At 36.3% G+C, this 15757-nt stretch overlaps 1 protein-coding gene across 3 annotated transcripts in view; it reads left to right on the top strand.

The window, feature by feature from the left end:
• hivep1 (HIVEP zinc finger 1) overlaps window positions 1–15757 on the top strand; it is an 84219-nt gene that overhangs the window by 10014 nt on the left and 58448 nt on the right. Inside the window, exons 1-2 of one of the 3 annotated variants that reach the window (XM_089123298.1) lie at window positions 3783–3912; window positions 6847–6996. In XM_089123298.1, the coding sequence (XP_088979424.1) occupies window positions 6957–6996 (40 nt within the window). In that variant the 5' untranslated portion in view covers window positions 3783–3912; window positions 6847–6956. Of the gene's footprint in view, window positions 1–3782; window positions 3913–3947; window positions 4253–6846; window positions 6997–15757 lie in introns of those variants that run through there. The other 2 variants (XM_039681396.2, XM_089123299.1) reach the window with 2 other exon arrangements.

The raw sequence follows: 15757 nt of genomic DNA, 5'->3' as shown, positions 1-15757 counted from the left end.
AATAAGAATTGTCAATTCGATTTAATGGTGACTTTAACAACATTTGCAAGCTAACTTATTTGGGAGAAACAGCAGAGGCATAAAATGTAGGATGCCACATTTTTGTAATTCATGGTGGTTCGAAGCGAGTGAGTCATTGACATACTAATATGTTTATAGATATCTCCACTGTAGGCCATCCGCATCTGCTTTGAAGCGATCTGTTTTAGAAATAAATGTGAATTGAAAGGAATCAGTATGTTTGTGCATCAGTATCATATTAATATGCAATAATTATTACATGCACTGATAATTCATTCGTAAAAAGTACTTAAATAGGTCCTGATTAGTATATAAAGTTTGCTTTAGAGATTCATGCAAAGCAAACAACTCAAAAACAAATTCTATTCAGCTTCGTTAATTGATATCGCTCAAAGAATTTAACAAAAGTTTGTTACATTTTCAAGCAAACTTATTTCAGAGGAACATGGAGGCATGAAATGCAGTATGCCTATTTGTAACGCGCGTTTGAAGGCGAGTGAGTCAGCGTGTCAGAATATGGAGCGTGTGCGGGCGGCTGGCTGTCACAGAGGCTTCTGTGAATGGAACATCATCACCCCCTCAAACTCACGGGTGCCCAGCACAGGGACCTCCAGTGTGACGTGCATCTGCTCTGCGACAACAGTTTGTGGGGGTTTGTTTGCACCAACTGAAATGAAACACGTGCCGTGCAGTTGGATCCAAAAGTCTGACACCAGAAAGTGCAACTAATTTTCCTAATGTATCCAGGCCCCCGGTGCAAGTTGTTGTTGTGGGCCCTGAGAATCATCACCTTTCTCCCCTCTATAGCGACAGCCCTGCATGAACTAACTAAATACTTCTAAAACATTTACTAATTTTACTTAAAGGGGTGATGAACTGAGAAATCTAAAAGGTCATCATATTATAGTTTCAGAACTAAAAACGTCCTTGTTAGTCCAATAAAAGCTTTTATTGACACCAGGCTCAGCAAACGACTCGTTTTTCAAAGTGGTGAACTATGACGTCAAAGAGGATAAAACACCACCCCCGCAGAAGAAGATCAACGCTTACTTCAACACGGCCAGTTTAGCCCCGCCCACCGATTCGCGCATTTCACGCATAGCTAAATAACATAGATTCCTACCTCGTGATGACAAACCGGATCGAGCTACTGAGCAATACAGAATATTGTGCAGCGCCTGGTTGTGGAAGAAGACAGTCGCTTCATAAGCTTCCAATAGGACTGCATGGATAAACTTTATTTTTAATGTCGTTCCAGCTAATGAGGGTAAAACATCATGCGTCTGTTCGCTTCATTTCACTGAGGATTGTTTTGTAAACAAGACTGGATTTGCAGACCGATTAAGAGTAAAGAACGGTGCTATATTGGATCTGACAGGAATGGCGCAACACACGGACTCTGGGTCGAACATGTATGGGCGTGTCATGCTTGTAATAATACTAGTGGAGCCAGTGGTCATGATCTCCAGCATGATTTGAGATGTTCCAAGAGCATCTTGTGCTTCAGTGAAAGCTGGGTCACATGGTCACATGATCAGTGTTACTAATTTGATTAGCGATAGTAGTCTTTTTCTTTACATTTTGGAAACTCCCCAAACTTTCTGTTTATCCACAGCTTTAGATGAAAAAAAAAAAATCCCAGATTTTCAGTGTGCCAGTGATCCCACTGTTTTGTGTGTGCTTGTTTTGGTATTTAAATATAGACTATAGAGTGAGATTGGGAGAAAGAGAGAGAGGGGGAGAACGCATATATATATATATATATATATATATATATATATATATATATATATATATATATATATATATATATATCCAGCGTGATGCTGTTCGCCCCCTATTCTTCGTCACCAGCACACGTATCATGCGTCCCTGTGGGCTTGTTGCTGGAGGAAGGATAGAACAGAGAGTCACCTCTTCCACCTTCATTAAAGTGCTATTCTCAGGGCTGACCTTTCTCATTAAGTGATGTGTCATTTGTGAACACAAACACCCGTGGACGTATTGCGAGACGCTTTGAACATGGGTTAAAAATAGCCGAGCAGAATTATTTGTGTTTTTTGGTTGTGATGTCTCAGGGAGGCTTGGCACGGTTTTGGCGTAACATTGAGTGCATTGCTTTTTGCAACCTTATATATTTAAGCAAATATACTTATTTATTTAAAGAAAATAATGCCATCAATTATTGTGAGAACAACCAAAACATAAATTAATTAAATTAGTTTTAGCACAAGAACTGTGATAAAGGCTGGTTTTAATGCAATTCTTATTGCTATTTTGGAAAAGTTTTGATTAGTTGGTTTGACATGTGACAGATTGAACTGCAATTATACACTGTAAAAAATATTGTTGGTTTAACTTAAAAAAAGTAAGTAACCTGGCTGCCTTAAAATTGTACGTTTATTGAAATGGAAAAATTGAGTTAATACAATGAAGGAGATTGATTTAATCATCAGAAACTCAAAATATTACGTTATTTGAACTATATAAATTAAGTTGGTTTGACAAAAGAAAATATGTTGTGATTACAAATCATGAAAATATTTTTTTACAGTGATAGATGACTAAGATGACTATTTTTTTACAGTTTATACACTGTAAAAAAATATTGATGGTTTAACTTAAAAAAGTAAGTAACCTGGTTGCCTTAAAATTTTAAGTTCATTGAACTGGAAAAAGTGAGTTAATACAATGAAGGAAATTAATTTAACCATCAAAAACTCAAAATTATATGTTATCTGAACTAAATAAATTATTTAAGTTGATTTGACAAAAGAAAATATGTTGTGATAACAAATCTTGAACATATATTTTTACAGTGTATATATATATATATATATTGCACTATTTTATATTTATATATAAACCAGCATGAAAAAATATAACCTTAAACTTTATTTAAAAAAAAATATTTTCATCACCTTGGAAATTCTAGTTTATTATTGGTGGTCGTATTTTTTTATTCACTACACTGTAATAATAATAATAATAATAATAATAAAACAATAATAAAAAACAAAACAATTAACAATATATTTAATAGTGCACAAACTGCCATAAAACAACTTTTATTTGCACTGATTTTCTGTTTGAACACAAAATGAACTTGATTCCCTCCTAAGCTCCTCCTTCGTACTGCAGCAAACCTCAATAGTCTGATAAAGGAATTATGGAATACCTAGAGAAGGGTGGATATCTCAAATATTACTCATTTTAAATGCAATATTAAACAACTCAACGCTGACAGTGACATCAGTTCCCGTTTCCCCTTTATAAACATCAGTAGCCTTTTAAAACGAGCATAATCGGTGCTTTCAGTTTTGCATGACTGTGTAACATTACATTTCAAGCGTTACATTTCAGATATGATTTTGCGTATCATCACTACATCGCAAACACACTCTGTGCTGCATTCTCCATTGTTTGCCTGGATATGTGCGGGAAAGCCCAGCGCTGGTTGAGGGGCACAACGTGACCTAACAAACAAGGAACCTCCGGGAACACCGTCAGTCCTGAACTATGCGCACAAGGGCCTGGTCTAAGGGGTTCCGCGAGACACGACACTTTGGAAATGACGCTCAAAATGTGTTTTTTGGCAAGTTCTGCTCGGTAAAGGCGCAATCATTTCGTGTAAATGTGACGTTTCTAACGAACGTTGACAAAAATAGTGACTCGGATAGAGCTCGGCACGTTTTATTCAACTGGTCCATCGGCCGTCAGGACACTCCCTGAGCGCGTTTGCTCGGCTTGGGAGGCGGAGACGGGACCCCCGTTGACGTCAGTGGGCCTGTCGGTTTCCTGCAATAGAAAGTGAGAGAAGATAGAACGAGAGACAGGAAAAAAACAGACCTCTGACCGTTGAAACCCTTGACAACAGTTCATACTGCACCTGTAAGTACCAAAAGTTAAGAAATACACGCGTCTTAATAAGCGTTTGGACGCATGGTCCAGTGCGCTGCAAACGCATGCGGTGCGTAAACGCATCTCCAAGTGCTGTTGTTTTGGGACAGTGTTTCCAAAAGATTTGATGGGTTGTTTCAACTTGTGAGCATGTTTGTGTGAGTTTAATGCTGATTTTGACTGGTGTCGGTCGCTCTGTTACTGAGCCGGCCCGTGTTTTGTATCTCGCCGAGAGCGCACGTCTCCAGAATCCTAATACACGGGGTGTAAATGTTTATCAAGCCCGCAACGCTGTTGGAGAGAGTCGCCGAAGCACCGACCGCGACGGCAGGTAAGCGCCAAAACACCTTTCCAAAACCATGGGATGCAAACCACCGCGTTTCGGATGCGTCCTCGGCGGGTTTAAAGGGAATTTTGTTGTCGAATTAGGGAAGTGTTTCTTGTTCATGTCCTGTTGCAGAGGGGTTTTCCCCGGCTCCGCCCTCTTCGTGTGTTTCTTAAAGGCAGTAATGCGCCATTCATCCTGTACGCACCTGGATTTGGCGCTGAACTGTGGCATGTTCGCGCAGTCGCTTTTTCTTGGAGAAGGTGATGGTTTTGTAACCGTTAGGTTCGGACACATGGTGACTCATCGCATGCGGGTCTTATAGGCTGTAAGCATGTCAGATTGGCACCGGCATGGTCTGTCTTACAGGAGCAACCCCTGTTTAGTGCCATTTCTTTCTCTTTTTTTTTTTGCCAGTGCATGCATGCCAAGTGTCCCATCATCTGCAGCACAGTTTCTGTTGGCACCGTTTCGCCGATTTCAGGGTGTTTCCTAATGACTTGATTGACAGATTCTTTTAACATTTTGCATTTATGTATTTGACAGATGCACGGCAAGGCATGCGTTTTATTAGTATGTGTGTTCCGTGGAAATCAACCATCTGACCTTGGCATTGCCAGTCCTATTTATTATGAGTTGAACCAAGAAACAAAGAAAGAAAGAAAAAGAAAATACGGCGCCTCAGCAGTAACATTGTAACGTTCCAATTCTGCAATTATGTCATATATAAATCATTCGTAACATTGTAACATTCAAATATTTAAATTCTGCAATAGCATTATTTCAGAATGTGAATGTTATTTTCAAATGACACAGTAACATTCTAACTCTGAAACAATGTAAGGTTCAAATTGCATTAACAATGTAATATTCACATTCTGATACAATGTAACGTCCTAATTCTGCAGTAACATTACAATTATGAAATAATGTAATATTCAAATCCTGCAGTAACCTTGTAACATTCAACAGTTACATTTTAAAATTCCGATTCTGCAAAAAATGTCATTCAAATTCTGCAGTAACATTCAGATTCCAAATTAAGTTAACATAATCAAATTCTGCACTAAAACACTGCAACAACATATTATTCCAATTCTGCGATTGGCTAGTTGAGATTAAATACTTTTGAAAAACGGCCATGACCGCAGTTTAATATACATATACAGGATTTTGCTGATTATTTTACTCTTCTTATAATTGAGAAACTACATGGAATATTATTACTTTCAAAAATATATAATATATATATATATATTAATTAAAATATTATGTGTTGATTTAAAAAATATAGTCACATTATAAATCTACATTTAAGATCATCCGGACAGTCCTGAAAAAAAACTGTCCCTCTAATCAAACGCACCTAACTATTAGAGGTGTCTTGAAATGGATGCGTCAAATAGTCCAAAATGTGCTTTTGCAGGGGGGCTTACTGGATCCGAGTGTGTGTGTGAAACCTAGTGCATGCGCTGTGTGTATAAGTGTGTATGCTCAAATCCTCAGGGAGGTGATGTCATTGCCGTCGAGCTGCACTCGGTGGGAAATCATACACACTCGTAGTAAGCGTTATGTAATGTGTTGAGACTGAATCTGGCACTCGCTGTGACTGGATGCTAGCGGGATGCATGGGCGAGGCATGTCAGATGGAGCTGAGAAACATATAGAAACAAAAACCTCCTAAACGTTGAAACAAAGAGCGTCTTGTGTAGAATGTGGGGAGGGAATGCATCTATTCCTGCAGAGCCAAAAAACGCATTTGCCATTTTGAGAGCTGCAGTTTTAAAAAGTCTGGTGATTTTTTTTTTTTTTTAGTCAACATTAGTGGCGAGAGGATATATATCAACCAGGCCGATTAATTGGCTATTAATCTGCATGGATAGAGTATGAATTTGAGTAAAATATTTGCTAATTGGATATTAGCATCTGCCAACTTAAGCTTTAGATTTCAGTAAAGATCTGCCATTAAAAATGTATCAGTTAACACAAGTCAATCTCTTCTGGTCTAGCCTACTTTCATTGCATTTATGATTTGTATTAGAGCCGTTCACCCCGACACCATAAAGAAAGCATTAGAGGGATGTTTTGAATGGGCATTGCTCCATTATTTTCATTAATGTTGAATTAACCTTTGTTTTGCATTATTCAGAATTAAATTTATTAGTCTTTTAAATCACAATTCATTCCAACTGTGCTTAGCTTTTTAATGTTAATGGAAGTATTTGGTTTCAATATAAATATATAAAATCATTTTTTAGATGCTATATTTTATCTAACACATTATGAAGTAATTCAAGAGAATTGTTGTGGGCCATTTTTGTTGTGCTGTATGGCTAAAGTGTCAGTATACAACTTGGTAAATATTTATAAATATGTTTAATTGTGAAATGATTCTGAATTTTGATTCTGTGTGAATGCAATGTCAATGCATGGATGGCAACACACCATTTAGATCAGAAATCGGATTCCTGCACCACATATGCGTATCTGTGTCAGTCCATCTGAAAAATCACACGAGTGAGTCGTTTCCAGCAGCGAGAATGTGTGTTTGTGGCCTGTTTTGCGTTTGCTTGAGTTTATTTGTCTCTCATCCATCCCAGATGTGCAGAGGGTGTCTTTCCTGTGCGGATTAGGAGATTGTCGATCGCCCGCATTCCATCCTGCATCTTTCCATACGATGTTTCTCTGAGCCTGCGGAAAACCACCCAAAATGCCACGCACCAAGCAGAACAACCCCAAAAACCTGAAAGGTAAGTGTTTGTTTATTGGGTCGCCCCTTTCACAGGTGTCGGGACGTTTCGATGCGTTCGCTGTTAAAATGTCTGATATGTTTGCATATTTAGTGCATTTACGTGGCTTGGACAATTTGTTTTGTCGGCTGTCAAATGACAGTATTAACACACTTATTTTCCACAGATTAGTCAGTCATCGAGATTAAACTGGTGGTTTCAATTCAACGTGTCTTTCAAAAGGTTTCTAGAAATTCTAATTTGACGACATTGTAAAATCAGTTCACAAGCACCGTTTCCGTATTCCGCGTTGATCAACTTCCTGTTGTGGAATTGTGTGGTATTAGAGGGAGGGGCGTTCTCTTATTCTATAAATAATTTATTAAAGAATCAATATTTATTGATATTTTTGCTCTGTTTTCCTGAACGAGGAAAGCATTGAGTTTGCTAAATTGACGTTTAAGAGTACACTAGAATGTAGACGGTGTCTGTTTAATTACAGCTAGCGGTAATTTATGTTATAATTCATCTCTGTGATTCAGTTCCTGTTATTTTCATAGAATTAAAAACGTACTCGCCATAGTTGAGCATGTTGAAACCCAGATTTTGGAGTGTTTGGATAATCATCGCTTTGAGCTTGGACAAACAACATGAATAATTTAGTTTGATTACAGAACACTAGATCCACTAGAGACGCCCGTGACTTTCCCCAATATTGGTATTATTAAGTGAAGTGAGGAACAAACAATAAAAAAGTCCTATTTTTTGCAAGGAAATGGCCATAATGATTATTTTTTGATAAAAAACAAGTTTACGGAGTTCGTTTTAGTAGTAAAAACGAGTGTAATTTTAACTGTCAAATATTGAGAAAAAAAAACAAAAAAACATTGTTAATTGTTAACAGTACCTGTACTATACAGAGAAACACTGTAAAAAGTCTAATCAGACATTTCATATAATGTTTCAGTAATGCTGTTTTTAGACGTTTAAATGGCAAATGAAATGAAAAACTGAAAACTGACATTCCCAGAATTCTCTGTGTCACTTTACATTTGAAAGAATTTCGTTTAAATAATTGTTTCTTAATAGTTAGCTGTGCACATTTGGGTTTTGTTACATCTTTGTAATGAATGTTTATTTTAGTGTCATTTGTGTTACCATGATGGTGTTTTGTGTTTGCATGAACTGTGAAACGATTAATCATGATTAATCGCATCCAAAATAAAAGTTTGTGTTTACATAATATATGTCTGTGTAGTGCGTATAATTATTTTGTATATATACTGTAAATACACACACATGCATTGTATATTTTTAAGAAATATTTGCATGTATATACTTTTTAAAATTAATATTATACATAAATATAAATATTTGATGTATTAATTACACATTGTTTTTAAATATATACATGCATGTGTGTGTCTATTTATATATACACAAAATAATTATACACACTACACACATATATATTATGTAAACACAAAATGCGATTAATCACGATTAATTGTTTCACAGCCCGGTAACACTTTACAATGTGTTACGTGTGCACTAATAAGCTTAACTAATGCACAGATAATACTGAATTAATGTGTAACTAATGATTATTTAAGCTATTCATTAATGATTACCACATTAGGAACTAATTAATAGTCTGTAAGTTTAATGTATTAGTTCATACATGAATTGTTATTAATTAAATATGTAATTGTGGATTAATTCCATAATAACTCATTTTTGTAACTAATAGTGTTAATTACCAGAATGAGACAAAGCCTTGTATTTCAACTTCCAGGTAATATGACAGGTACACTAATATGCATTAATACATGATTAATTACTTTAGTGTTAGTTCAAATTCATGTGCAAATTACTACAATTACTAAATGACTAGTTAATAATGATGTGCCCCATCAAGTAAAGTCATAGCATAATGATACCTTTGAAGATCATTAGCTAATGTTTAATTAAAGCAGACAGCTGGAAGTTGAAGTGCATACACAATGACACATTGAATTAATAGCAATCCATCTATTACTTAATCTATTAATCATATTGACTCTTTATTAGTTGCTGTAATGGTTTAGTTCTTCATTAGTTATACATTAACTCATGATTATCTGTGCATTAGTTAAGGATGAATTAATGCACATTAGTGCACCTGTATTGTAAAGTGTTACCCACAGCCCTAATACACAAAGACAAAACACCATCGAGATAATACGTATTAAACTAATACAATAACCTTTACCTGTGATATAAAACACTGTAATTACTGATAACAAAAAATGAGAAGACACTAAATTATTTATGTTAAATATAATCATTTCAACGCAACGCAGGACCTTCTGGGAATGTCATATTGTATCTCATAGTTTTTACTTTTACAAAGTTATGCAAAGAGTTAAAGCAATGTAAAAAAACATATGTTGTCATGACTTATTGATCATATCGTTGTTGTTTTCTGTAAAAATCTTTAGTGTGTTTAAGGTTCTAAGCAATTCTGGAGACAATCAAGAACTTTATTAACTTTATTTTTGCTTGTCATTTAAGATGTGGAAAAATAGTATTTGTACAGAATCAAAGTGTAATTAATTAGAATCTAATCAAATGAAAGTCATGCATAGTGTGGCATTTGGCTGTGTGAATGAAAATGGCTGTTCAGCAAAGCATAAAAGAGAAAGAAAAATGCCAGAACATGGAACTAGAGGATTCCCTCCTTTGTGTTGTGTTGTGTGTCTGTGTTATTGATGTCATGGATACTGAGGTGACCTCTGTCTGTCAGAACACACCCTTATGTCATAATCGAGTCAGATGGTCAAAGATTCAAATCATAAAGCTTTCATTGTTCTTGAGGTCGCCGTGTTTTCTAGCGTGTTGAAATCATCGCTAGGTGCAGACTCTGTGTGTGTCTCGTGACTTTAGAGCAGGAATGCTTCAGTGACGCAGTTTGTGGGTAAACGGGCAGGAAGTAAGGAACCTCTTCCATCTTTTGCTCTCAGTGTTTACTCTTCTGAAACAGCTGGTCTCCAAACACACACACGCATTACGTCGTGCTCACCTGCTTTTCACTGTTTATCAAATTATAAACCAGTCAGGTCCTAAGTTAAGATGTGAAATGGTACACAAGCACAACTGTCACAAATGTATTTTGTTGCCATTTTGCATCTAAACCTTTGGACATTGCACTCTATTAATATCTAAGGAATAATTAACCAATTTGTTTACTCACCCTCACACTTTTATCAAACTCGTATGCCTTTCATTCTGCAGTGGAACAAGACTTCACACAGGTCTTTCATTTTAAATGACCATTCATGTTAAGTTTTTAGCTGCTAAACAGGGCTTTCAAGTCCAACTTTTGACTCACTATTAGAGTATAATAAGTAACTTGAACTGTTACTCACAGAAAGTGATTTTAAATGCTTTAATGGTGATTTGTGCATTTTTTTAAAGCTTATTATATGTAGTCGCTATGAACTGTTGATTTATTGTGAAAAGCTATGTGAAAATACTGGTCCTCAGGGACAAAATAACAACATTCAGGTTTGAATAGAAAGTAAACGATGGCAGAATTTTTATTTTGGAGTCAGTGGTTTCTTTTAAACTTATAGAAAGGTTCAAGGAGTGTTTTCATAAGTTTTGAGTGTTTTCAAAAATCAGTCCAGTGAGTTTTCCGCTAGTAAATGTCCTTTGAATAGAGCATGAGGTGTTGGGCTGGGAAAAGGATTAAAGTCGTGAAATTTCAAAGTCAGCTTATTGTTCATTGAGCCGGTGCATGACTTCACATACATTTACTGTTTGAAAAAGAATTTGGAGTGAAAACTAGAGTAAATTTGTGAAAATAGTATTACAATTTTAAACAACTTGTACATTTTAAAATACTCTAAAAAAATGTTGAGTTGTTTCAACCATTTGTCAAATGTGGACAAACCCAGCTGTTGGATTATTTTTATAACATTTATTTTAATAACATTTTTAACCCAACGTTCTGGTTTGTTCATATTTGACCTAAAATTGGGTTAAAAACAACCCAGCATTTTTTAGAGTGTAATTTATTCCTGTGATAAAAGCTGCATTTTCAGCATCACTACACTGTAAAAATGAATATGCTTTATCTAATCAAAACAATTGTGGCAACAGATTACAAGCAATGTTATTAATTAAATTTAACAAATTAGAATTGAGTAATAATTAATCAAATGAATTCCTTAAAAGTTAACCATTTAAAATGAGTAAAACTTACAAAAACAACCCCAAAAAAAAACATATATTGAAGTCACCATTATGGTGATCAGTGTTTGTTTTAAAATTACGGGTTTCTCCGGTTTGTTAACATCAGGTGTCTTCAATGTTGGCAATATAAAATAAGAGTTCTTAATTAATCTGACGTCTGAGATATTTTTGTAAAATTTTTGGATGTAGACTTTGCTTATTTTAAATGGTTAACTTTTAAGGAATAATTTGATTAATTATTACTCAATTCTAATTTGTTTAATTAATAATATTGCTTGTAATCCGTTGCCACAATTCTATTGATTAGATAAAGTGTATTCATTTTTACAGTGTAGTCCAGTCTTCAGTGTCACATGATCCTTCAGAAATCACGCCGATTTGCTGCTCACGAAACATTTTTGATTATCGATGTTGAAACCAGTTAATAATAAATATTTGTAATTGGCTTAAATTTTCATGTTTGCTCAATATTTGGTATCTTTAATATAAGGTGACGTAGTTGTACTTGTAAATTATACATAATTACAAGTAACTAAACCTAACTGTAACTCCCACTTAATTTCCACTTCAACAAGTACTAGGGAGTACGGTTACACTTTATTTCGATAGTCACTTTAGACATTCTACTAATTATAAGTAACTTTTCAACTACATGTCAACTAACTCTCATTAGAGTATTAGTATATTATAGTAGACTGTCAGTAGACTGTTAGGTTATGGTTAGGTGTTAGGGTTCGGGTTAGGAGAATAAGTTGACTTGTAGTCGCCAAGTTACTTAGAGTCAGTTGAATGTCTGTTGGGGGACCAACAAAATAAAGTGTTAGCAGATATTAAGCTGACAGTCAATTAATACTCTAATGACAGTTAGTTGACATGTAGTTAAAAAGTTACTTATAGTTAGTAGAATGTCTAAAGTGGACTATCAAAATAAAGTGTTACCGGGAGGGCTTGTTGATAATTAATATTACTCAGTACTTATCTGTCAAGTACGTCACCTTAAAATTAAGTGTAAAAATTAAGTGGGAGTACTTTAAAATTAAGTGGGAGTAAAATTAAGTGGGAGTACTTTAAAATTAAGTGGGAGTAAAATTAATTGGGAGTACTTGTTGATAATTAATATTACTCAGTACTTATCTGTAAGTACGTCACCTTAAAATTAAGTGTAACCTACTATTTTTTGTGTGGAAACAGCCACATATAATAGTTTTTGTAACTACAGTTTAGTTTTTTCCCTATAGGCAATCCCGCCAAAATGATTTGCACACAAACAAATAGGACTTATTACAATTATGTATAAATAAAAGTCCTTTTTGTATGTGTGCAAATAATTTTGTTGGGTTTACTAATATATGTAAATGAGTAATTTCCTTCCGTGAAACACGTTGTGCTTCCCGACAAAATGCATTTGTTGTTTATTTGCATGCAGGGCTGTAGTATAGGGGCCTCGGCTGTTGCTGAAATCCCGTTCGGCCCCTAGAATTGTCACCACCTTTCGCCCTGTTTGCATGCACAAATGTGGGTGTTATATTGAATGCATTGCACTTGTGTGTCCCAGTAACATCATTTTATAATGGTGTTGTCTGCACAGTGACCGTAGGCGGTGAAATTGCGGCGTGCCAATGCAGGAAGTTTTCTCCTGTGGGTCTTCCTCTACTTCTCATTTCTGAAGCGCCATTAAAACACGTTCTCTGTCTGAGACATTGAATTAACCTGCTCTCAGGCAAACACACTTCGCCCACACACAGGTGGTGCGGCTTGCAGACTGTTGCAGCTCGTGTTCGTGGGAGATGACCGCAGAACACTGAAATGGAAAAGCCCTATTTAGCGCAGCACAGTAATCATGCGAGAGGCGCTGGTGGCGTAATCTGGAACGTCCCTTTTGAAGCTGCAGGGGTAAATGTTTTACCCAGAATGCCCATCTTGACTGCATGACCTGGCAAACCTGTTAATAATCGACTCGCGGGTTTGTCCGCTGACCTCCCGAGGGTCCAAACGTGCGCGGGGTGTGATTGTGTAACCCGGGCCGTCGCTGATAATCTCAGGTGTCAAGTATGTTGGGCTTCTCACGGCAATGATGGATGGGTCCATTCAGAGTTGTCACTTTAAATTGTTTTTCTTTGTGTTCTGTCTCTATTCAGTCAATCGGCGCAGGAAGAGACTAACCTCCTTTAGGAATAACGCGGAGGAGAGACGCTCATAGTAGCGGTGTCGGTTTATGAGATGGGGGAGTTTGATTCAATGTCCTCTTGTATGGTTGAGCCAAGTTTGACGTCAACCAAACACTGTAGGAGTATATATCTGTAGACATGCAGTATACGGTTTTGGGTTTGACATTTCAGATGGCCAAGTTTATAGATCTTCACATGTGAAATGATTAACGGGACTTTGCTACACTCGTTTACGATTTCCTGGTGTGAATGACATTGTGATAAGCATTTATTAGGGCCCGAGCACCGATGGTGAGAGGACCCTCTTGGAATTGCTCTGTTTATTCTTCTTCTTCTCCAAGATGAATCATATTTTTTAGGGCCTAAACATGCTTGAAAACTCACAAAACTTTGCACACGCGTCAGAATTGGCGAACATTTACATCTGATATGGGTTTCAGAATTGGGCCGGGCGAAATGGCTCAATAGCGCCACCTATAAAGGTATTACGCAGTGCGCTTTCCACTACATTTCACGTACATGTACGAAATTTAGTATTATGTGCAACATATGGAGAAAAAGAATTATGAATGAACTAGTTAATTTTTTGAAGTATGATCTATGAACTGAACTAATAGCCATAGCTGTCAACCCTCCCGTTTTTCCGCTTTTCTCACGTATTTTAAGCTCTTTTACTGCTGTCTTCCCATAGTATTTTTTTAGTATTTAGTATTTTCCCGTAAAATATCCCGTATTTTTACGCTCTGACTGTGTGAGACGTACAAGCTCAGACAGATTTGGCTTGAAGTCATTCATCCTCTGATGCGGCGCCGTGCGCGCTGTTACAAAAAAGCTGTGAACGCACAGCCAAGTGAAACGAGGTCTTGCCGGTCTTGCGCACCGAACTTGTCGCTTTTGCCGCGCTCGTGCGGACGCGTCGAGTATAAACAAGGCATCACTCCGTGTCAGCGCACTCTGATCGGTAAAGGTGGACGGACCTCTCCCGAATCATCTCCAGCACTCTCCGATGCAGCACTAACTCCGCCTCCGTTTCCCTCGTAACCTGATATTAGTATTTAAACATTCTCTATGATCATGTTTTTTTAAATGACACACTGTCCCTTTCTCACACACACCCACACACACTCTATCTCTCTCACACATATGTAAGCTAGTTATAAACTCTTTAGACTTTTAATGATTAGTGCTTTATTTTTAAAGTTTGTGGGTAAGAATCTTGTAAAAAAAAAAAAAAGCCCTTATTTTGGGGATGGATTCTGGAAAATCTCCCTTATTTTCAATGTTCAATGTTGACAGCTATGTTTGGAGCGTAGCCCTGATTTTTTATGTATTATTTGTTGGATAATGCAAATAAATTAGCATTTCCATTCCATTCATTCTTTGTGGGAAATCTGCGAAATAGAAATGGACATTTTAGCCACTGAGGGATTTTCACATTGAGAATTTTGTCTTGTGACTTTTTTTTAAACATACATATTTAAATGTATTCAGTAAATATGATGAAGTGGGGTTTTTTGCATGTCGTCTTACTAAATAATTTTTTTTTATTCATGTCAAGCGTTCAAATGCTTAATGCAATATCCCCAAATCTGCATAAATACACTACTATTCAAAAGGTCGAGGTCATTAAGATGTTTTTATGTTTTTGAAAAGTAATCAAAAGACTAGTAAAAACAGTAATATTGTGAAATATTATTACAATTTAAATTAGCTGTTTTCTATGTGAATATAATTTAAAATGTAATTTATTCCTGTGATCAAAGCTGTATTTTCAGCATCATTACTCCAGTCTTCAGTGTCACATGATCTGTCAGAAATCACTCTAATATGATGATCTGATGCTCTTATTGTTATCAATACTGAAAACAGTCGTGTGTGTTTTCATAGTACAATGAACTGTTTTATTTCAAAAGGTCAAAACATTTCTCATCATGTGACCTAAATGTAGTCCTGTAATTCACTTTAGTTTTACGCATCTGTTTAGCGATGATGAGATATTTGACTGTTGTGTGTTGTTTTTCCCCAAAGGGCACATATTGGCTTCGGTTCTGACATCAGAGGTCAAGAGGTCAGGCTTGGGGTTAAGAAGGGGTCTTGAACTCAATGTAGGGCCTGGATTCTAGTCTGTCTGATCCCAGAGACAGATCCTATGAGTTGTTTCAGTCTAAAGTTAAATGGTTTTGGCATCTCTGTTCTTTTTATAGCATTTCAAACGTAAAGCTGCAGTGGCAGCTGATGTAAAATCAGCATAGTTAGGCTGTCCATCCATTCATGCTAATATACACGTCAATCTGTTATGTCATGAGAGCATGGTTTTTCAGGTCGCGTTTAAAGGCCCGATCTCAAAGAAAGTGAATATTTTAATGTGAACAATACGT

This window comes from Pimephales promelas, chromosome 18 (genome assembly GCF_988280905.1).
Source record: "Pimephales promelas chromosome 18, fPimPro1.hap1.1, whole genome shotgun sequence".
NCBI classification, from domain to species: domain Eukaryota; kingdom Metazoa; phylum Chordata; class Actinopteri; order Cypriniformes; family Leuciscidae; genus Pimephales; species Pimephales promelas.
This window is presented reverse-complemented; position numbering and strand designations above follow the sequence as displayed.